The 22420-nt window shown below is 32.6% G+C and overlaps 1 protein-coding gene and 1 pseudogene across 2 annotated transcripts in view; both read left to right on the top strand.

Annotated features, from left to right (window-relative positions):
* SCFD1 (sec1 family domain containing 1) overlaps positions 1-22420 on the top strand; it is a 106271-nt gene that overhangs the window by 17109 nt on the left and 66742 nt on the right. For both annotated transcript variants that reach the window (XM_041758717.1, XM_041758718.1), the window contains exons 6-12: positions 771-858; positions 3958-4047; positions 5932-5987; positions 6999-7084; positions 9296-9395; positions 18984-19123; positions 22042-22132. In XM_041758717.1, the coding sequence (XP_041614651.1) occupies positions 771-858; positions 3958-4047; positions 5932-5987; positions 6999-7084; positions 9296-9395; positions 18984-19123; positions 22042-22132 (651 nt within the window). The remainder of the gene's footprint in view (positions 1-770; positions 859-3957; positions 4048-5931; positions 5988-6998; positions 7085-9295; positions 9396-18983; positions 19124-22041; positions 22133-22420) is intronic.
* On the top strand, positions 1845-1944 carry LOC121494010 (annotated as a pseudogene).

The raw sequence follows: 22420 nt of genomic DNA, 5'->3' as shown, positions 1-22420 counted from the left end.
TATAATCCTACATGTGCGCTGTGCTTCTTGAATTTGAACAAGACATGAAATTCTAGAGAATGATACAGGACAAATAAAAGACTAAGCAACTATATGTATTGTTCTTTTCAAAGTTTATCATTAATTTTACATAAAGTAATACAAATAGTTGTGTTTGTTTAAATAAATTCAGTCTATTTCAGGGATTTTTAAAAAATTTTTCCTCTGATTTGTACTTCTAAAGAACTAGTGTAGCTTTTTTCCCCCTTATAAGTATTCATGGTAGAAAAATAGTTACTATGGCTTTCTTAGGAAGTATGATTAAAATGAATATAAAAATTGTGATTTTTTTCTTCAAAACTGATATACATTCTCATCCCAACCACAGTTTTTCTCTTTTTTTCTTTCTTTAACCACGATTTTTCAACAAATTTTTATATCTTAAATTTTGTTTTCTGAAAATATTACTCCCCTTCTTGATAATTTATTGCCCAAAAGCTTGTTTATATTCCTTTTTAGTATTAACTCCTCATTCTTACCTGAGGCAATCTGGTACATAGTGTAATTTTTAGTTATTGAATATAATTATAATTTCCATTTTTACCATTGGTTGACTAAATCAAACTAAATATGCTTTCAGTATTGTAAAATTGGGACACCTGACTGGCTCAGTTCGTAGAGAATGTGACTCTTGAATTCAGGGTCATAAGTTCAAGCTGTACATTGGGCATGGAGTCTACTTAAAAAATGTATTGTAAAATTGACTTGTAAACCTTTTCCTTTGTTTCTAGGTTTTTGATCAGTATCTCAATTTTATTACTTTGGAAGATGATATGTTTGTATTGTGTAATCAAAATAAGGAGCTTGTTTCATATCGTGGTATGTAAAACAGGAATATTATCATTTGTTGTTAACAAAATGAATGATGTACTATATTAAAAGAAAAATAGCATGTTTAGTACAATCAAAAGGCAGTTTGTTTACAACAATAGAACTCTACAAGATTTTTTAACGCACACAAAACAAACCTTAGACTGAATTCTGTCACAGATAAGCAAGATATAATAAAGTTGTTTTGTAAGCTTGATGAAGTACCAAATCTCTGACCTTATATGTACCACATAGCAGCTTGCATAAGTGGTTCTCTCATGGCAAGTAAAATAGTATTTTAGTAGTAGGATTCAATGAATCTTCTAGTAGTTTGACTCTTGGACAAGATTAACTTACTCTGCTTCTCTGCATTAGTTTCCTCATCTGTAAAGTGAGGATAGAAATACTATCTACCTCACATAGTTTTTGTGGAAATTAAATGGATTAGTGTATGTAAAATGCCTTTCTGGCACATAATAAGTACTCAGAAAAGGTTGACTAATATTGCTATTTGTCAAGGAGTCAACAGCTATTATAGCACTATTACAGAATGAAGTATAGGTGCCATTCTCAAATACAGGTTGTTAGATTCCCTTGATTCTTATACCCTGTTCATGTACTAGTGGATTGAATATTGATATTAATCAAATGCTATCTAACCACATTTGGAGTTTGTATTCAAAATTTTGGTAAACTGATTCCCAGATGTAGATTAAAACTAATAGACACACATGCGCACTCACACACACACACACACACACACACACACACAGATAAAATACCCAGACCCCATTTTATTATCTATGTTGCTTTTTTTCGCAAACATTTTTTTTGTCCCTTAATCTTTTTAAATGTACAATATAGTATTGTTGACTCTAGACACAGTATTATGTAGCAGTTACATGTTTAAAACCTAGTTTTCCTTAAGCCTTTAAGCTAAACTTATCAATTGTTAAATTATTTATAAATCGGGTTGTATAAAAACAAAGCACCTCGTGCTTAAGCAGTACTTATAGTCAAATTAGAACAATACAGATACTAGCATGGACCCTGTGTAAGGATGACATGCAATTTTATGAGATGTTCCATTAAAACAACAATAACAACAATAAACAACTAAGCATCTTAACTTTTTCTTTGGTCAATTAACTCAGATTGAGCAGACTGGATTCAAGTCATTCCCAATTAACAAGTTTAATTAGCAAACTTCATTTGCTGAATTTTCTTTAACAGTTTAAGTTGCATTTGTAAATTCAGTATTTTCATTTTTAAGTACTTTAAATATGAGACCAGGCAAATTTATAAATCTTAATAAGCAAAATCTGCCCAAAAATTTAAATAATATTTAAGAATAAATTTATAGTGAGTCTAAATTCATTACATTCAGTACTTATATAATTAATTTTTTATACTTCTCGAAGAATCACAGATCTGAAATTAATTATTAAATTTAAAGTATAAATTTATTAATTTTAAAGTATAGTTGTATGGTTAATTGCCCAGATTCTCAGTAGTCTATTTATAATAATTATAAATTGTTCTATAAGCACTTTACAGTGTAAGTTCATTTACTCCTGAGTAACTTTGTGAAGTAGATGGTATTACTATTACTATTTACGTTTTCCAGATGAAGTAACCAAGGAACTAGATACTGAGTAACTTGATAAGGAAATGGTAGAACCGGATTACTAAACCCACTTCAGACACAGTGCTCTTAACCATTATGTAATTATGTGCCAGATCCTCTCAAATATCACAAGTATTTTAACTGATAATCTTAAACAGATTAGCCCAAACATGTTATTATTGTGGGTTTTATTTATATCACCTACTTTTCATGGATTGGAAATTTATGTATCCTTTTAAAGGAAGCAGATTTTATCTTCCCAAAGTCAGCTACTATCTCAAACCAAGTTGTTAACATAAGTGAATTGAGGTTATTGATGGACAATTTTTTGACCCTTTGGGTTAGTTCTGATTTAGAGGTGTGAGACCAGGGTGTAGAACCTAAGGGCTAGAGGCTTCCATTTGGATTTTACCTGTACCATTGATTAACAAAATGAGCTGAGTATTTCCCTTGTTTGGTGTCCCTTGAATTTACATGATTCACATTGTATCTTTTAGCCATTTCTGTCTTGTGATTTGAATCTGCAACATCAAGTAGCAGCACCCTCCCTCATCCAGATTCTGTATTGCCTGGTTGAATTCCTTATTATTTTATGCTCTCTAGATGGCCCATAGTTTCTTTAAACACTTTGATATATACGGCTGGAATCTATTTTCTTCTCATAATAATCACAAGTTATATTGAATTTTATGTTTGTTTCCAAATTCAGAGTGTTGGGAAATTAAAAATATAGATATTCTAGTCCGGTCTTTTAACAAATGTTTATTGAGCATCTACTCATCAAATACTAAGCATAAGTATTGTAAGAGATGAAAGAGGAGTAAAGTAATATCTTTGTCAAGTATAGTCTTCACAGCAGTGTTTTTGTTTTTGTTAATGTAGCTCTAAGAGTCATCTGTGGTGCTTATCAGAATTGCAGATTTCTTAGAATTATCCAGATCTGTTGAATTGAATCCCTGAGAGGAAAAGGCTAAGAATCTTGAATTTTTATTCCAGACAAACTTTCTCTTTTATATTTCTAAAGTGATTCTTATACCCACTAAAGTTTGGAACTCACTTAGGTACAGTATAGTACATCAGAAAAGAAATTCATATAACTTAACTACAATACAAGAAAAATGATATGGGACACTGGTCTTATAATAATTGATTGTCATTGTCCTTTCTGGCAGTACTTGGGTAAGTTCAGTAGTTTCTTGAGGCCATCTAGTGTTTGTGAATGAAAGTATGGAATATGATATTTTTTTCTTTGCTCTGGCAAAAATTTTGTATACTTTTTATGGCAGATTTGTTTTCTTAGCACTACTATGATTTTGATACTGTTCAATACTACAGATACTGAAATGCTGTGCAGTTTTTTTGAGGTATAATTTTTATTTATTCACTTAAAGGTGTAACATAAAAAATTTTACTTTTTGAGTATTACAAATGTTATCAGGACGTAGAGTTTGGTAAGTTTTTTTCTCTTTATGTTATTTTAGCCATTAACAGACCAGATATCACGGACACAGAGATGGAAACTGTTATGGACACTATTGTTGACAGCCTCTTCTGCTTTTTTGTTACACTGGGTAGGTCCTCAAATCTTTCTGGTTATTTCTCAAAATGTTTAACATTCTATTAGGAAGAATTTCAAATACACTTTTAAGTATAGAGATAAATATAACTGTTAAGGCACACTCCCAAGGTTCCAGAAAACACTAAATTTAGTATACTATTAATCCACTGTACTCAGAATTTTAAACCTTTCTTTGGTACATCTAAATTTACTTAGAGCTACTTTGTGTTCAGTATCTATTGTGTGATTTTTATGCTTTCTTACTAGTAGATATGTTTAGAAACCTAATTGCAATTTTAATTTTGCAGACACTGAAAACCCCATTTAAAGTGATCCTTACACTAAATTTTTAAAGTTTCTTTTTATTTCACAAATGAGAAAATTGAGAAGGGAAATACCATGAATAGTTTAGGATACAGTCAAAAGTTTTTTTTTTTTTTTAAGATTTTTTTTTTAATTTATTCATTCATGAGAGACAGAGAGAAAGAGAGAGGCAGAGACACAGGCAGAGGAAGAAGCAGACTTCATGCAGGGAGCCCAACGTGGGACTCAATCCTGGGTCTCCAGGATCACGCCCTGGGCCCAAGGCGGTGCTAAACCGCTGAACCACTTGGGCTGCCCCACAGTCAGAAGTTTGAGGAGAATTTGCATGCAAGGTTTGGGCCTCCCTTGCGATTTTCTCCTTTAATTTCCTGCCCTGAATGCCAGTCTTGGATTCTTCTGTTTTCTGCTTGAGCTCTTTCTTTTCTGTGCTCTTTCTTTTCTGTGCCTTGCAAACTAGAAAGTACCCTCAAGAGAAAAGCTAGTTAAAAATGTATCTCAATTTTTAAATATATCTTTTCTTTCAAAGTTTTACCCTCCTGCACTTTCTGCACTTTCAAGTATTTTTAGTACCTTCAAGTGGGATTGTTATTGCTGTTGTTTTAAACAAAGCACATGTATATGCAATTTTTAGTCATTAAACTGACATAATTAACCTTTCTATTTTGCCATCCTACATATTCTCCAAGATTTCACTGAATGCAAGGGTTTTTGGGAACTTTAAGGTTATTTTTTCTTGACGATAGTTATATTTTCAAGGTAAAGGTAGATTGAAAAAGATAAGTATAAAAGACCATGGAAGTGTTAAAGCAAGCTTTCTTATAGAATATCAGAAAGTGATTTTTTCAAGAGTAATTGTAATTACTGCCCATCTGACATAGAAGGATGTCAACCAGAGATTAAGTGAAAAAGGCAAATTTAAGAACAAAATTTATCCTATTTTTTTTTTACTCTTCACAAATACATTTATTTAAAACTACATGTAAAAAATAATCTGAAAATATCCATATCTAATTCTCAAGGGGGATTATTTTATTTTAGGGTGCTGGAACCAAAGGGTTAACCTTATACATTTCTAACATTATTTAGAGTTTTTATGACAAGCATGTATAACTTGCCATTGGAAGAAAGCAGTTTTATAAAACTTGCTAATATTTTACAATTTTTTGCAGTTGACTGAACGTTTTGTATAGAATCTAAAATGCAGCAGTTTCAGCATGTAAAGATTACAGTATTCTCAGTTTGTTTTCTGAGATTTTCAATGCAATTGGATTTTTTTCTATCATTTTAGGATTTCAGCCTTTGATAAAACTTGAAGTAATAAACAAAGAAATTAAGAGGTCTAATGAGCTGATTCAATAATGAACTGAGGCCACCTTTTAGAATCTTTCATATTAATGGAAGATATGTTTTATCTTTTAAGTTATTTTTTTAACAAGACTATATTCCTTCATTGTTAATTTGTAAAATCAAGAATAGTACTACCTTTTAGAAGTTTCCTTCTAAATTAAGCTCTTTTCATTCTTTTCCATTATTGAAAGCTAAAAATCATTGCTAACATCTATTGTTAAAATAGGTGCTGTTCCTATAATCAGATGTTCAAGAGGAACAGCAGCGGAAATGGTAGCAGTGGTGAGTTCATACAGATATCCATTGATGACAGATAACATTGTATGAATGTTTTCCATAAGTACCTCAAGTCTTTTTGTTAATATGAAGTATATGATTGCTATGAGCCATATATTAAGTACCAAAGGCAAATCTTTTTTACAACATTGAGATTCCACCAAAAATAAGAAGTAATCATTGTATAGTGTTATGGGGTGGAGAAAAATGATTTACTCCAACATGCTATTCCAGCTCTGTTTCTTTTTTACTAAAATGTATATTTTCTTTCTGCCTTGTTTCTCTAAGTAGTTTTTATACTTATTTGATCCCCCAGGTCATTTTATATTTAACTTCATTTAGTAAGTGTTTATTGACAATCATAACTTTATTTTTTTTTGACAATCATAACTTTAAAATGAAGGCATTTGCTCTTCCACTTTATTGGAGTAAAATATTCAATATAAATTGAGCGTTCAAAAATTTGCTTTAAAGATTAAAGAGTAAATAGAGAAATTACAGAATTACTGAAAAGGAAAGGTCAAGTAGTATGGAAAGATGGAAGATACACTAACATTTTTTAATTTTATTAGCTGAAATGAATCATTGACTGATGGAGGGCTGCTTTCTTTCACATATTCCATTTCTGTTCTGGAGCCTCTTGGATCTGTCAGTAGATAGAGACATTCTTTGTAAAACAGAGTCATGATTGGGTAAGAAAGTGGCTCATTACTGCAAATCGTTCCTGTACCTAATATAAAAATAGTCAGTGAAAAGTGATTGTTAGTGAAATCAGGCCTGAGTCACAATAGAAAAGGTATTGATCTTTTCAAGTCCAAGTTATAATGATATGAAATAGTAAAAAAACTAAAATATTTAGATTTTAGATCTGTTATTTTGTAAAGAAGTTGCAAGTTTTTTATTTATGAAACTAAGAACACATTATGTTCTCAGTGTTCGTAATAACACGTTTTATTATCCTATATAAGGTTCTGTGAAATTTTTCTTTAAGGGTTATTATCAAATTTGATTTTTCAGAAACTAGATAAGAAACTTCGAGAAAATCTAAGAGATGCAAGGAACAGTCTTTTTACAGGTGACACACTTGGAGCTGGCCAATTCAGGTATTATGTTTTATCAGGGTTTTGACTCAGTTTGTTCTTGAAATATAAATGAATTATTTAATTAATTTACCTTCTGTTAGAAATTTCTGTTGTGAGGGCACCTGCATGGCTTAGTCAGTGAAGCATTCAATTCTTGATCACAGCTCAGGTCATGATCTCAGGGTTATGAGGTCAAGCCCTGTGAAATTGTTTTCCATTTTTGTCATCTGTAGGAGAGATTTTTCTGTTTGTATGGTTTTGGAGATCAGTAGCCCTTTTATTTCAATTTTCATTAAGCCTCTTGTTAATGACAAAAGTAAGTGAAAAACTTGTGATGCTTATGTCTATTTCTACCTAACAACTAGTTTCCATTTTTATATTGAAATGCTTATTTAAAAATATACAGTATTGGGGTGAAGAAGTAGAAAAAAACCCCACACAAATGGCTGAGAATTATTTCAAAGGAGATAGGCAATATTTTGGAAAATTAATCCCTACCCCCAGTTTTAAGTGAATTAATAAATAAAGCCTATAAAAATAAACGGACACTCACTATAACTGCCCCCCCCCCAGGGATAATAATTCTGTGGCAACTTTCCATAGACTTATTTCAAGTGACTTTAGGTGGCTTCTCCTGTCTTCTGTGTTATTTTTACAATTGGGAGTTAACACTAACATTATGTTTCAGTTTGTTCTGTCTCAGCCCCACATTAAACTCTTTTATTTCATTGCTGGTCTTAAATCTTCTTTAAAATGTTTCTCATTAAGGAGAACAGAACAGCAAATTCTCACCTGATTTTTTTTTTGAACAGAAGCACCCACTATTGCATCTCTTACTTGACAGTTCCCTTTCTATAGTGCTCTCATAAAAGCTTTTAAACCAATATAAAGACTCTGTTTTATTTGGATAATTTCTAAAAACTTACTTATGTTATAATACAGTTGTCTTTTTAATTTGTTGGTTGCATCTCTAAATTAATTAGGGATCAGCAACTTTGTTGGACTGTTTTAGACATTTGAATCTAGTTTAAATTAATGATCCTCCATAAGAATTTGGCAATGTGTGCAGTCATGTTTGGTTATCACAACTGGGTAGATGCTACTAGAATTTAGGGGACTGCATTAAAGGATGCAGCTAAATATCCTACAGTGCACAGGACAAGCCCCCAAAATGAGGAATTATCTAGCCCCATATCCAGTAGTGCTGAAGTAAGAAACTTTACCACAGGCTATCTTTCCTTGCCTTTTACCTAGCTCTGGAGTAATAAATGATAGTAGGTGGAAAGGGTGTACCTCCTACTTATTTATCATGGAGTTTTATCATCAGTGCAGTGTATTTATAATCAGTGCAGTGTAATGAGTTACTAAAATGGTCAGAGATCTCTTACAGGAGAAAATATGAACAGTTAACATAATCAGGTAACAGTATCTTTTGCAAATTGATGTATACTCTTGATACAGTATTGCCAAACCAGACCTTTACAACTTTTGGAGACACGTGGCAACCAGATGACTTCGTGCCTCACTTTGCTTTAAGTATAATCTGTTTTACATCTTAGTTGTAATAATGCAGCAAATAACATATGAAGTATTTCGTAAGTGAATATTTACATGATTAGGCACCACTGTGGCTTAATGTTTTAGTTATATGTATTATAATGGGATACATGATGAGAGTTTCATGAAGCTCTTCTCTAGAAGAGAAGATGAGAGAGTTTCATGAAGCTCTTCTCTAGAGTCTACTTTTTGAATTTTTGTTTACAGAAAAAAGTTCTAATTTGTAATTTATGAAACTATCAAACATTTGTGTAAATCTATCATCAGATTCTACTTAATAGTTTTCCCTGAAACTGATAATGACTATTCCTTTTTTCCAAAAATGTGAAATACAAGTCTAAGTAGAAGCAACTTATTCTTACTTCGATAGCTATAAAAATTATTCTGTAGAAACAGTACTTGCACAGATTTTTTTCCTTTAAGATAGTTCCTCAGGACTTATAATCTAGCATTATACACAGACTTAAGTAGTCCGAAGCATTACTTTACTTGACTGGCTATACTAAAAAAGTTTTCTTAAAGTAAACTATTATGGAACGCCAATATTAGCATACTTATTGTTCATGTCAAAATTATAAAACCAGAAAGTTTTAGAAAACAGGAAGTTTTAGAAAAATTGAGATATATAAACTGTTATCAAGAATTACATTTTTTTTTTTTTAAATATATTTACAGCTTCCAAAGGCCTTTATTAGTCCTTGTTGACAGAAACATAGATTTGGCAACTCCTTTACACCATACGTGGACATATCAAGCCTTGGTGCATGATGTACTGGTAAGAGGCTCAATATACCACTTTTTAGTAAAATGTAGTAGTGTTTAATGGTCCTTTTAATATAAAATTAATGTCATGGCTACAGAATCACAGGTGAGAAGGGTGGAGCTAAGAAATATAAAAAAAAGTGATGGAATTTGGTTATCACTGGGTATGGATGCTGAAGAATAGTGAAGCATTGAAGGTTAAAGTTCTAAATTTATGATCTTTAAAGTATATGAATAATTTGTATTATTGGCAGTGTTGGGGAGAAAAGGAATGAAGGAAAATGAGTTAGTGGCTTTTTTTTTTTTTTTTTTTTTTTTGAGAGAGCACAAGAAGGAGATAGGGAGTGGGGCAGAGGGAGGAGGGAAGGGAGAGAATCTTAAGCAGATTCAGTCTCATGACCCTGAGATCATGACCTGAGCCCAAACCAAGAATCAGACACTTAACTGACTGAGCCACCAGGTACCCCTCAGTGCAGTGAGTGACTTAAAAATTTTTTCATATGAAGTAATTTTTTACTTTCTTTTTTGCCATGCTGAGGAAGTAAATAAATATGTTTCTCCATGGGGAGGAAAGCTATAATTTCCATTTTTCCTGGGAATCAGTTAAGCTCATTTTATAATAAAAGTAAATAGTATTTTTTATTTATACTGTATGTTTTCCACATATATAAAATCATGCTTAAAACTAAAATCTATATTTATATTTATGTATATATTCATCTACTAAATATTGTAGATAGCATGCTATATACACAGATAAACAAAATAGCCCCAATCTTTAAAGGAAATGGGAAGAAAATCTGTACACAATTAAATTCTGTACAAGGCACTCTGTAATAAAGCCAGAATAGTCCCCATTTGATAGAAAAAATTTAACACAGAAGTTAAATGATTTGAACCCAAATTATTGGCTCTGTCAAGACTTAGCACTCTAATTTACTAACTTCTAGCCCAGGTCTCTAGGGTTTATAGTGTGTAATGATATCATTATTGCAAAGAGTGCCTGAAATGTCATATGGAAAAGGAAGTGAAAAACATATAATAGATGATTTTTTGTTTGTTTGTTTTTTTCTTTAAAACCCAAATTGTAGCTGTAAGATATATTTTTAAATCACATTTCAGGATTACTGATGAAAATTGGCAGTTCTACACCCTTTTGTATTCTGGAGTCCTGTGTCATTTTAGACTCAAGAATGAGTGTCAATGAAATAGTAGGCAACTCTGATTCATTTGAGAGGACAAGAAGAATTGAAGGGGCTACTGAATTAAACCCTGAGTAATGGAACACGGAAGCTAGTTTTAGGAGGTCAAGTAAGAGTCTGAGGAAGAATTCAGCCAGTACTGGAGACCCTGCTGTCTGACCAAACATCTTAGACCCTGGTTTTAGCAATAAAGCAATGAAAATATTAATTTCTTCCTGGAGCTTACATTATGATAGGGGAGACAGACAATAACTAAAATAAAATATATGACATTTTAGAAGGTGGAAAATACTCTGGAGGAAAATAATGCAGGTAATGATGAATAGGATTGTATTTAAAATAGGAAGACCTCACTGAAAAAAGACATTGAGGAAAGGACTAAAGGAGGTAAGGTAGTGAATTATAGAGCCAAATGGGAGAGAGAACAGCATTCTAGGCAGAAAGATGCTTAATAGATTTAAAAGATAGCAAAAGAGCCAAGATGGCCAGAGCAAAGTAAGACAAGGGGAATATAGCAGGAGACGAAGTTAAATAGGCTGTGGGAAGCAGTATGGCATAGGACATTATAAGGATACTGACTTTCAGTTTAAGGGAAATGGGGAGCCAATGCAGTTTTGAGTAAAGGAGTGACATCTGATACACATTTTAAGAGTATCACTCTCCCTGCAGTGTTGAAAACAGACTCCTTGAGAGGCATAGGATGAGTCAAGAAACCAATAGGAGGCTGTTGCAATTATCTTAACAGGATGGTGGCTTACAACAGGATGGAAATGATGAGAGTTGTGATAATCTATGAAATGCAGAGCATAGGATTCATTGATGAATTGAATGTGAAACTAAGAGAAAGAAAGGAGTCAAAGATGAGTCCAGAGTTTTGGCCTTTGCAAATGGACAGACGTCATTTATTGAGATAGAGACATAGAAGGAGAAATTTTGAGGGAAAGGTCAGATGTTGAGTGTTAAACATGTTAAATGTGAGATGCCTATTAAAATATTCAAGTAGATATCAGATGATAGATAGATAGATAGATAGATAGATAGATAGATAGATAGATAGATGTATGTATGGATGTATGTATGTATGTATGTATGTATAAATGAGTCTGGAGTTCAGGAAATACACCTGGTCTCAACACATAAATTTAGGAGTAGTCCATTTCTAGATGGTATTTAAAGCCAAGAGATAAAATGAGATCACCAAGGGGATGAATATAGATAGAGAAGAGATCCAAGAACTGAACTCTGAGGCATTTCAACATTTAGAAGGTGGGGTGATAAGTAGGAACTAACAATATAACGTAGAAAGAAGCAGCCAGTAGTGAGATATGAGAACTAGATCTGTGTTGGTTTTGTAAGCCAGTGAATTAACTGTTTTCAGAGAAAATGTAGGAATTAGATTGAACAAATGCGGAGGACTGAGAAGTCACCAATGTATGTGGCAACATCAAGGTTATTAGTAACTTTGGTAAGAGCAGCTTTCATAGTATAAGGACAGAACACAGAAGTGGATTTAAGAGAGATTGAAAGGAGATAGAGAATATAGGCAAACTCTAGAAGAGTTTTTGCTGTCTAGGACAGTTGAGAAAAGTGGTAATTGCTGGAGGGGAATGTGAGGTCGAGAAATTCTTAAATGAGAAAAATTATATCATGTTTGTGTATCAGTGGGAATGATCAAAAAAAAAAGTTGATGCAGGCAATGAGATTGTGTAAATCTGTAGGAGGTCTTAATGATCAGGATCACTATAGACCAGGATTTCTCAACCTTGGCATTGACATTTTGGGCCCAATAATGTTTTTGTTGTGCAGGGCTGTCCTGTGCATTGTGGGATGTTTAGCAGCATCTTTGGTCTCTACCCTCTATCTAGATGCCAGTAGCACTGTCTCAGTTGTGACAATCAAAATGTCTTCACACATTGCCAAAGATACCCAGTCTGTGAAGAGGGGCAAAATTGCCTGAGTGAAAACTGCTATTAATATAGGCTGATGACAGGAGTTTCAAAGCTTGAGTTATTTTAGGGAAGAAGACAAGTTAGAGCCTGGAAGTAGGAAGGAAGGCAGCTATCTTAAATCCTGGGTCCAGCCAATTGGAGTTCAATTATAGCAAGAAAGTACGGTGGAAGTTTAGATGTTCAGAATAGGAGATTTTGCTGTTGACTGAATATGTGTTCTAAAGGGTAATGACAGAAGAGTTTTAGGAATTTGTTAATAAGAGATGGGATTTAAAGGAGGTGGTATAGGGAGTCATATAAAGATGGCATGATGCGATGGTTTTCATAATCTCAAATTAGTTTTGGTTGATGGGGTTCTAGCTTTTGGGTGGAAATGAGGGGTGAGACAAATCAGGAGTCATCTGTTCACTTCTGGTTATATGTGGAGGCTGTGTAGAGCATTGAGGTACTTTGATCTTTCTAATTCCTTTTCTAATGAAAGCATTTGATGCTTTGAGCAACTGGAGGTAAGATATTTATATAAGTAGTTGCACCACGAAGGAATATGGTCTTATTCCCCATTTGTTGGAAGAAAAGTTGAGAAACATAGCTTAGGGCAGAGATTTCCCCAAACCAGAAAAGGCTAATACTGGTCCTTGATGTCTTCACTATTCCAAAGTGAAATGAGAATACTAAGGGCTATGAAATGAGGTTTTTTGAACGACCTTTTAACTAATTGTATGTGTGTGCTTTTTGTGAGATACATAAGTTACTGATTTTTTATTTCATATTCTTTAGTGTTAAAATAATCCTCTTAGAAATACAAGGTTAGGGATCCCTGGGTGGCGCAGCGGTTTGGCGCCTGCCTTTGGCCCAGGGCGCAATCCGGGAGACCCTGGATCAAATCCCACGTCGGGCTCCCGGTGCATGGAGCCTGCTTCTCCCTCTGCCTGTGTCTCTGCCTCTCTCTCTCTCTCTCTGTATCATAAATAAATAAATAAATAAATAAATAAATAAATAAATAAATAAAATTGAATATAAATAAATCTTTTAAATAAATAAAACTACAAGGTGGTAAAAATAGGTGGTAGGGTTTTTTTGGTTCTGCTCTTCAGTTCACAGAATTAAAAATTGGCAACCATATGTCTCCAAAAATGTAGCTCAATAAATATTTTTTAAGTGCCTGCTCTGTACCAGTCTGGGATACCTGGTGAACGAAGCAGATGTTAATCCCTGTTGCATGGAGGTTAGACTAGTGTTGGTTTTATAAATAATAAATAAATAATAATAAGTTTTTGTTATAAATAATAGAGCAATGCACATCTCTAGTTAACTTTCGTAGGCTAGGTTCTTAGCTTTAGGCAGTCTTTTCACAGCATTATTATCAGAATATTTAGATCTTATAAAAATAGTCTCTTTAAAGAGAGTAGTTAAGAAAAACTACACAATCTATACTGACTTATTCCTGTTCATTAATTTTATTTTTTAATTTTAAAAAATTTTAAATTAAGTATATTCCAGAATAGTTAACATACAGTGTTATAGTTTCAGGTGTACAATATAGTGACTCAGCAATACTGTATATTACTCAGTGCTTATCGAGATAAGTGTACTCTTAATTCCCTTCACCTATTTAAACCATTGTCTCACTCACCTCAGCTCTAGTAACCATCTCTTTGTTCTGTATAGTTAAGAATCTCTTTGGTATGTCTCATTTTTTCCTTTGTTCGTTTGTTTTGTTTCTTGAATTCCATGTATGGGTGGAATCATATGGTGTTTGTCTTTTTCTGACGTATTTTGCTCAGTATTGCACTCTCTAGATCTATCCGTATTGTTGCAAATGGCAAGATTTCAATCTTTTTTATGCCTGAATAATGTTGTTATATATATATATATATACATATATATATATGTATGTATACCTGCCACATCTCTATCCATTCATCTATATATTTTTTAAAGGTTTATTTATTTCAGAGAGAGCGAGAGTGTGCATGCACATGTGTGTGCAAGCAGGAGGAGGAGCAAAGGGAGAGACAGAATTTCAAGCAGTCTCCTAGCTCAGTGGAGAGCCCACTGCAGGGCTCAATCCCATGACTCTGAGATAAGGACCTGAGCTGAGATCAGGAGTCAGATGTTGAACTGACTGAACCACCCAGGCACCCATATCCATTCATTGGACAGTTGGGCTGCTTTTATCATTTGACTACTGTAAATAATGCTGCAATAAACATAGGGGTGTATATATCCTTTCAAATTAGTGTTTTCATATTCTTTGAGTAAATATAAATATCCTGTAGCCTAATTACTGGATCATATAGTAATTCCTGTTAATTTTAATGTAGTTTCTAGATGTGGAAAAACTATAACTGGGATATCATAAATTGTTATCATGTCATTTTTTTTGTTGTTAAAACTGCCACTTTTGAAGTTCGTTTAGTTTTTAAAATTCTTAATAATTATACCCTTTATCTCCACAAGATGGAGTAAAAGTTCTAGATAGGAAATGTTAACTTGTAATTGGAGCTTGCTTTTTATACTAAATAACTTTGCCTGAAAATCTTGAATGCTGATAGTATTTATATTTTAGACTATGGAAGCAACTGAAAATTCATATAGCTTCCCTGTGTGCTGGGAAAGATTCTTGTCATTTAATGTGAGAAATACATTCTTCTGATGAAAAACTTGGCAATGCCCTTTTCCTTTTACTGGGATATAAGAAGCAGAACTGATCATTAGAAAGTCATGACTCCTTTTATTATACCTTGGTTATGGGAGGGGTGGTTTTGATTGTTCATCTGCCATGGGTAGTTACCATTAGCAAAGGGATAGGCATTATTTCATCTCAGTATCTTGTTCTTTAGTTAGGCTTGGTTTTTCATATCTTAAGTATCCTTTTTGTGTGTTTGGTTCTCTGCTACTGACTCTTATTATTTGAAACATTAAATCACAATTTATATTAATATATAAAAGTGTTTTTTGCCACTTAAGAGGAAAAAAGGAAGTGGTTTCTAAATATATATTTTTAAAAGGTTATTAGAAAAGCATTTTAAGAAGCACTCATTTTTTTTAAAAGGTATATGACTGCAGTATAATAGATGTAGTTCAGAGTTTCATGCTTTGAAGATGGATGCTCTGTTGATTCTGTAGTCTTTACAAAACCTCTTGGATAGCACTATGTTGCTCTAGTTTCAGGCATTTGCTTTAAAGTCAAAAGTGTAATGTAAACTTAGTCACTTAAATCAGAGTTGTTCGTGAAAAGTTCCTACTAAAGGTGTGTAGACTATGTAAAATCCAAAAAAAATCCTTGATTTCATTCATTTATTTAAAAATGGTATTGTTTCAGTATTTCCGTATTCATTGCTGTATGTATTATTTGGTACTTACTAATCTGTAAATTAACCTGTAAATATTGTAATCACAGTATTTCTTGCTTATTGTCCAATGTGGATGGGCAAGGAGGACTTATCATAGTCACTCCCAAAGTAAGTGTAATGAGATCCCATCTCAACATGTGCTTTCACAATCACTATGCCAAGAGGCAAACAATTGTGGGTTTTATTTTAAATCCTGTTTCAGTGTCACGAATAAAGTTTTAAGACTTTTATTAGGGAATATTTCATATAAAAACACACCCATACAATACTATAATGAACCCCCATGTGCATCACTCCATTTCCCAGGCAATATGCATCTTATCCTGGGCATTATATGATCTAAGCATAAATATTTCAGCATTTATCTAAACAACAACAAAAAAGTACCGTAATTTTATTATCATAACAACAAAATTAACAATTATTCTTTGGTAATATCTACTGTTATCTCTATATTCAGCATTTCCTAATTGTTTCAAAGACACATGTATACAGTTGGTTTGTTCAAATAGAGATCCAAACAGTATCCATACATTGCATTGGTTGATACATCTTTAAGCTTCTCAGTTTACAACAGTTCCTCTTTCTACTCCTTTTTTATTGCCATTTTTCAGTTGAAGGAATTGGATTGGTTTTCTAAAGAGTTTCCTTCATTTCTACATTTGGTTGATTGTATTCTTGTGAGACAATTTGACATGGTTCTCTATCCTCAGTATTTTCTATAAACTGATCCAGAGACTTAATTGGATTTGGCTCAATTCTTTACCAAAATATACTTTGCTTTTTTTCCAGGTGAATATAAATCTTTGCTATAAATGGTTGTCACCTATATCACCCAAACGTAATTTTATCATTAGCTCTATTTGGGTTGACTGGTCTGCTTTAACTTGTAAAAGGAGACTAAGACTACTGAAGACTTATCCATGTTTTTAGCACTTCTCAGTGGGATTTACTTATATCTTATGATTTGGGACACCATTGTCTAGTCTCTAAGTCCAGAAAGAAAGTATGAGTATTAGTAAGAACAGGTTAGACTCTATCATGTTAAAACTAATTCTGTTGTCTTTTATTTGTCTATAAAATGTTCACTTTCTTTAACATGGCTAAGTACAGCACAGAATGTTCTAATTTCCCAGTTTTCAAGACTAAAATTTTCCTTATTTGCCTGGCTGTTATGCAAACAATGGAAGTGTTCTTTCCACTTTTATGTTATTTCTCAAAATTCTTACCATTTTTTATTCCTTTATCATTTTGTATTTTCTTTTGTTTCATCAGTACTTCAGTAATAGTGTGCTCTTATTTTTCAACCACTAGTTTTGTTAATGTTACTTGTATTTTGAATGAGCTGTATCATCACCATGAAATAGTACTTTACTAGAAATTCTGGTTAATAAGGCTCAACTATTTAACTACCAGTATCTTTTTTTTTGTTAATCTTTAAAGCAAGAGTTCTCATATTTAGCTGTTAATATCTATTGTGTTTCCTTCCTATTTGGGTAAGCTGTTGTACAAACTAAGGTTACAGTATGGGGTGGGAAAGTAAGAGGAATTAAGTAAGATTACTGATGTATATATCCTATGATGATATGAAGAGTCAGGAAAAACATAGTATTAACAGGCTGAAATATAACATTATATACTCTTTGTCAACTTCTTAATCAACTATGGCAATTGGACATCTGTGCATTTCACACTCATGTTTTGTGTCTTAAGAGAAAATAGCAAGGAAATAAACAGTAGTTTTAAAGGATAAATTGCAGGGTATGTATGGTCTAATGTATTAGACTCAGTATTGTTGACCTAGTTTCATCAAAAGGAGATCTGTGCATTTCACACTCATGTTGTGTGTCTTAAGAGAAAATAGCAAGGAAATAAACAGTAGTTTTAAAGGATAAGTTGCAGGGTATGTATGGTCTAATGTATTAGACTCAGTATTGTTGACTAGTTTCATCAAAAGGAGATTAAGTTCTATTAAGTACACTTAATCTGCTAGGACCTAGAAGTTTAATTATTAGTTAAAAATTAATAATATAGCCATATTTTGTCTTTAGCTCACTATTCTTCAGAGTAGAGTTGAACCATAAAATACTATTACATGAGGAAACCCCCCAGGTCTACGGCAAGAAGGAAGGATAAAAAAAATACTTTTATTCTGGTTTTTGTGTGTTTGTTTTCTGAGAAAGGGCAAAAAATCAAGCCTCACATGAATAAAATTAGTTCTAGGCAGAAAAGCTTATAATGCTCCAACTACCTATTAGAAATTATATAAAAGGGAGTGCTATTATTATTATTTTAGCTTCTATTGTAATTTTTTTTTAATGCAAACCATCAGTTAACAGATCAGAATGTTAAGACTCCCTAAGAGTTTTAAAATTATATTTAAGGGGTACATGGGTGTTTCAGTAAGTGTCCGACTCTTGATTTTGGGTCAGGTCATGATCTCAGGTTGTCAGATCGAGTCCTGCATTGGGCTCCACACTCAGTGGAGATCCTCTTTCTTCCCCTCCTTCTCCCCTTGCCCTCTTCTGTTTCTCTCTCTCTCTCCCTCTCTAAAAAAATTAAAAATAAAAATACTATATTTATGATTATGTTTGTTACTGGAACCTGGTAAACATCATCAAAAGGCCTGGTTAAATAAATGGATATGTCTAAATGTTGGACTACTGTATAACTATGATAAAGATGAAGTAGATGTACATATACAGGTAGAGAAAGAGCTCTAAAATACATTATTGAGAAAAAGTACAAAAAATACATAATGTAATCCAGTTCTTTAAAGTAAAATTAAAAGGATATGTGTATGCTGGCACTTGCAAAAATATTTTTCTAGAAGGATACACAAGAACGTTAACATGATTTTTATATATTTTTTGAAGTTTTAATCATTTGTATCTACTACTTTAATTAAAATACATAAATATTAAAAGTACATTTGTGTGTGATGAAACATTGGAAGGAGGTCTTTAAATTTCAGATGTATATTTTGTCCTTAGAATTATTAGAAAGGGCAGTAAGAATCTGTGTTATTTTCCTTGTTGTAGGAAATATTATCATTCTTGAAATCTTACTTTAAAAAAAGATTACTTTTTCTTAGGATTTCCACTTAAACAGAGTTAATTTGGAAGAATCTTCAGGAGTAGAAAATTCTCCAGCTGGTGCTAGACCAAAAAGAAAAAACAAAAAATCTTATGATTTAACTCCAGTTGATAAATTTTGGCAGAAGCATAAAGGAAGGTAAGTAAGAAAAACATCAGTAAGTGAAAGATTCACCCCTTATAGGAAAATGAAGATGACATCTGACTTAATGAAATTGATGAAGTAAATAAAAAAGATCATGGTGGTTCATCCACACGCTGAGTAGGGGCTATAATTAAATAGTCCATAGGGATATATCTATTTCTCCCTGATTCCTAGGTTGTTTCTTGTTGGTTGTTTTTTGAGACCATTTCTCTTTTCAGTAAACTCATACTATATGATTTTGTAGATTTTAGAGATAGTCTTTCTAAATTTTTTTGCTGTCCCCATTGACCCTCTACAAAACCATTTCTGCCTTTCACTAAAATAGATATTTGTGATAGAGAAACATTGAAATGTAATCTTCCCTCTCTGTTCCATGTTTGCCTTCATACAAACCCAGTTTTAGATATCTGTGGAGAGAGAATACCTAAGCCTGAAAGACATTTATTTAAAGTACATTAGAAATACTAATTTGTTGTATGATTTTTTTATAGGCAGATATACAGATCCCATGTATTGCTATGTCCCTTAAAGTTTAGGATACTTCATGGGCTCAGTAAGTGTTTAAAAAAAAAAAATGTGATCTAGTGGTCATTATGGCTAAACAAACCATTCTGAACAAGCCGGAAAAAATCATTCTTAGAAAAAGAATGCTGCTCATCAGCAATTATGGAAATACAATGTTATTTATTATTATAATTTTGAGTATTTCAGGTATTACTGTACCTACGTATGTGACCAAGTCCTTGATAGGGCTGTTCTTTTTGGCCTCATTTATGTTTAAAGAGAAGTAAGATATAGACGTGATTCAACCAGCTGGGTTTTTTGTGTGTTTTGTCTGTTTTTTTATAACTATTTTTTTTTAACATTGGAAAGTCACATTGCTTATAACAAGGAATTTTATTTTCTCTGTAGAGAAAAATTATTATTTTCCTCTTTCTGACTGGCAATTTGGATACTGTTGTAATTTTTTTTATTTAATTTTATTTTTTTATTTTTTAAAAATTTTATTTATTTATTCATGAGAGACACAGTGAGAAAGAGAGAGAGAGGCAGAGGGAGAAGCAGGCTCCATGCAGGGAGCCTGACGTGGGACTCGATTTGGGGTCCCCAGGATCACACCCTGGGCTGAAGGCAGGTGCTAAACCACTGAGCCACCCAGGCTGCCCCTGTAATTTGTTTTAAATAATTTTCTCCTTGGAATTCCATAGTCTGTGCTCTTTTACATAATGGCAAAGTACAAGAAGTTACATTTACATTATTTCTAGAGGATGCAGGATATTTTAAAATTAATTTTAAGATTTAGATTTTCTAATAGTAAAAAGCTTTATAAAAGTCTTCATTCAAATCTGGAAGATATGAATTTTTTAATGTGTATATTTAGGAACAATCTAAAAAGTCAGTTGAATATTAAGGACTTTAATTTTTTGTTTGTAAGTAAGAATAGCCCTGAATAACTCTCACTCACATATTGTACTACAATATTCTAGAACTATAGTAATAGTAATGTGGGCACAAAGACACTGGCAGATAGTGTAGAGTAAAACAAGTAACTTAAACCTCTCTGAACTTCAGTTTCCTCATCGGTAAAATTTAGGGATGATAATTCTACCTCTTGCCCTATTTCAGAAGGTTGTGATGAAGATGAAGTGAAATAATATAACAAAGTAACTTTCCCAAAGTCATCCGGTTATCATCGTTAAAAGCAAGAATAAATCCCAATTTTAGAAGATCCCAAAAGGCTCTGGTCCTAATTAATAATAGTGTGTACCTCACCAAGACAGTGGTTAGATTATATATGAATAGAGACACATTCTTAGCATTGTGTTTGGCATACAGTAAATACTCCGTAAATATAAGCAGTTATTATCTGTTAGCCCTGAGACCTGAAGATACTGGAGATTTCAGGAACATCTGGTTCAACCAGCACGTTTCAATAGGTTCAGTGTTCTGTTCTGGCAGCATAGGGGCTGCGGAAGCTGAGGTTTGTGCCTGTGGTAGTTGTGTAAAACTGGACCATATTCCTCAAAATCCTCTCAGGGTCTTCTGTCATTTCTCTCAGTCTCTACTGGATAGTATGTGCTGTCATTAATCAAGTGTTATCAAGTCTCAGGGCAAGGGTTTCTGTTTAATTGCTGCTCAGACAGGACCTTTTATTTCTTAAAGGAAGAAAAGCTTCTGGCCTCTACAGCTATAAATGAAAAATACTTCTGTTAGGAACCCTTTTATGGTCAATGTACATTTATTTAGAATTATTCAAGATTAGTGCCCTGTGAAATTTTTTCTACCAAAGCTATCAGTGTTTGCAGATCACTTGTGTCTGAAGTCTATGGAAATTACTGCTAAACCACACTTGCCTGGAGGAAGACATCAGGCGTTAGACCAACAAAAGTGGCCTATATTCTACTTTTACTAGCAGTAAGATATTAAGCTTACAGAATTAAAAGATTTTTCTCACAATTACTTGCATGAAATATTTTTTAAATGCCATCTTTGTAATTATATGAACCATGTGACAGTAGTATTAATTTGGGTAGTAATATTTAATTGATGTTTCATATACCATGCCTTCTCTTTTTTGTTTTTCAGTCACTTTAATATTTTACTTTTTTTCTTACAGTGTATAGGTAAAGAAAAATGTGATATGGTTAATGAAAATAATAGAAATAAATTTAAATTTGCTTAGTTGTATAAGAATTTAAATGCATTTAAAGAAATAGTATTTATAAGTAGATATCCAAGGATATGTATATTTTTATGCTAAATATGCTGTGTCATATATTAAATATATTCCAATCCAAATAGGTACATTTACAATAAAAATAAATCCTCATTGGATGTATTTCAGAATTCACACAAAAATCAATATTTTAATATCATACTCACAGTTCCTCTTGTTTTCAATACTATTTCAGTCCATTCCCAGAAGTTGCAGAATCAGTTCAGCAAGAACTGGAATCTTACAGAGCACAGGAAGATGAGGTTAAACGACTTAAGAGCATTATGGTAAGATTCCATTTGCTTTCTTAGATCTACAGGGAAGCAGAAGGATATCTGGAGAGAAAAAGCTTTACTTTGTTTTCTCATGAAAATTTGAAACCATTCGTTGCTTTAATAACAAAAGTATTCTCAACTTAGATAAAAGATCTTTTTTAAAAAGCAACCTAAATACTAAGAAGAGCACAACTTAAAAAAAAAATTCTTAATTTATGATCTGAAAAAAATAGATAATGTGGCTTTATTTTAGAGATATCTTTTCCAGTGCTGCTCATTCTACTACACTTGACCTAACCT

This window comes from Vulpes lagopus, chromosome 6, assembly GCF_018345385.1.
Source record: "Vulpes lagopus strain Blue_001 chromosome 6, ASM1834538v1, whole genome shotgun sequence".
NCBI classification, from domain to species: Eukaryota; Metazoa; Chordata; class Mammalia; order Carnivora; family Canidae; genus Vulpes; species Vulpes lagopus.
This window is presented reverse-complemented; position numbering and strand designations above follow the sequence as displayed.